This window comes from Colobus angolensis, unplaced genomic scaffold (genome assembly GCF_000951035.1).
Source record: "Colobus angolensis palliatus isolate OR3802 unplaced genomic scaffold, Cang.pa_1.0 Scaffold60, whole genome shotgun sequence".
In the NCBI taxonomy this organism is placed as follows: domain Eukaryota; kingdom Metazoa; phylum Chordata; class Mammalia; order Primates; family Cercopithecidae; genus Colobus; species Colobus angolensis.
In genome coordinates, this window is record NW_012119599.1 from 1,671,037 (window position 1) to 1,671,493 (window position 457).

The following is a 457-nucleotide window of genomic DNA, read 5'->3' on the forward strand; positions in this document are numbered from 1 at the left end:
AACATGTAAGCCAAGATCCAAAAGCAGTGAGGGGCCCACCCTAACAACTGCTGGTCACATCTGTGTGTCTTGTGCAGGAGACGCTGTCAGACATTCGGGAAGGTGCGCCGCTGGGGGTCCACCTGCCTTTCGTGGGCTACTCCTACTCCTGCATGGCCCTCAGGTAAGCACTGCCCTGGACGACTTCCAGAGGCCCCGAGGCTGCTGGCGCTTCCTGGGTCCTGCTCCTTGGCAGCCAATAGAGTCGCAGGATCAGTCTTGGAACCTTATTGTTTTGGGAGCAAAGACTCCTAAGAGGCCAGAGTTGGAGGACCTTAAAATGTCAGATATATGTACTTCAAAATGTTAGACTGAATTTTAAAACCTCAGAGTCACAGACTGGGCTTCCCAGAATCTCGTAACCATCAACTTTTTTTTTTTTTTTTTTGAGACGGAGTCTCTCTCTGCTGCCCATGCC

The 457-nt window shown here is 51.2% G+C and overlaps 1 protein-coding gene across 5 annotated transcripts in view; it reads left to right on the top strand.

Annotated features, from left to right (window-relative positions):
• Positions 1 to 457, top strand: part of DMPK (dystrophia myotonica-protein kinase) — a 12,954-nt gene that overhangs the window by 7,648 nt on the left and 4,849 nt on the right. For all 5 annotated transcript variants that reach the window (XM_011962975.1, XM_011962976.1, XM_011962978.1 and 2 more), the window contains one exon: positions 78 to 163. In XM_011962975.1, coding sequence (XP_011818365.1) covers positions 78 to 163 — 86 coding nt within the window. The remainder of the gene's footprint in view (positions 1 to 77; positions 164 to 457) is intronic.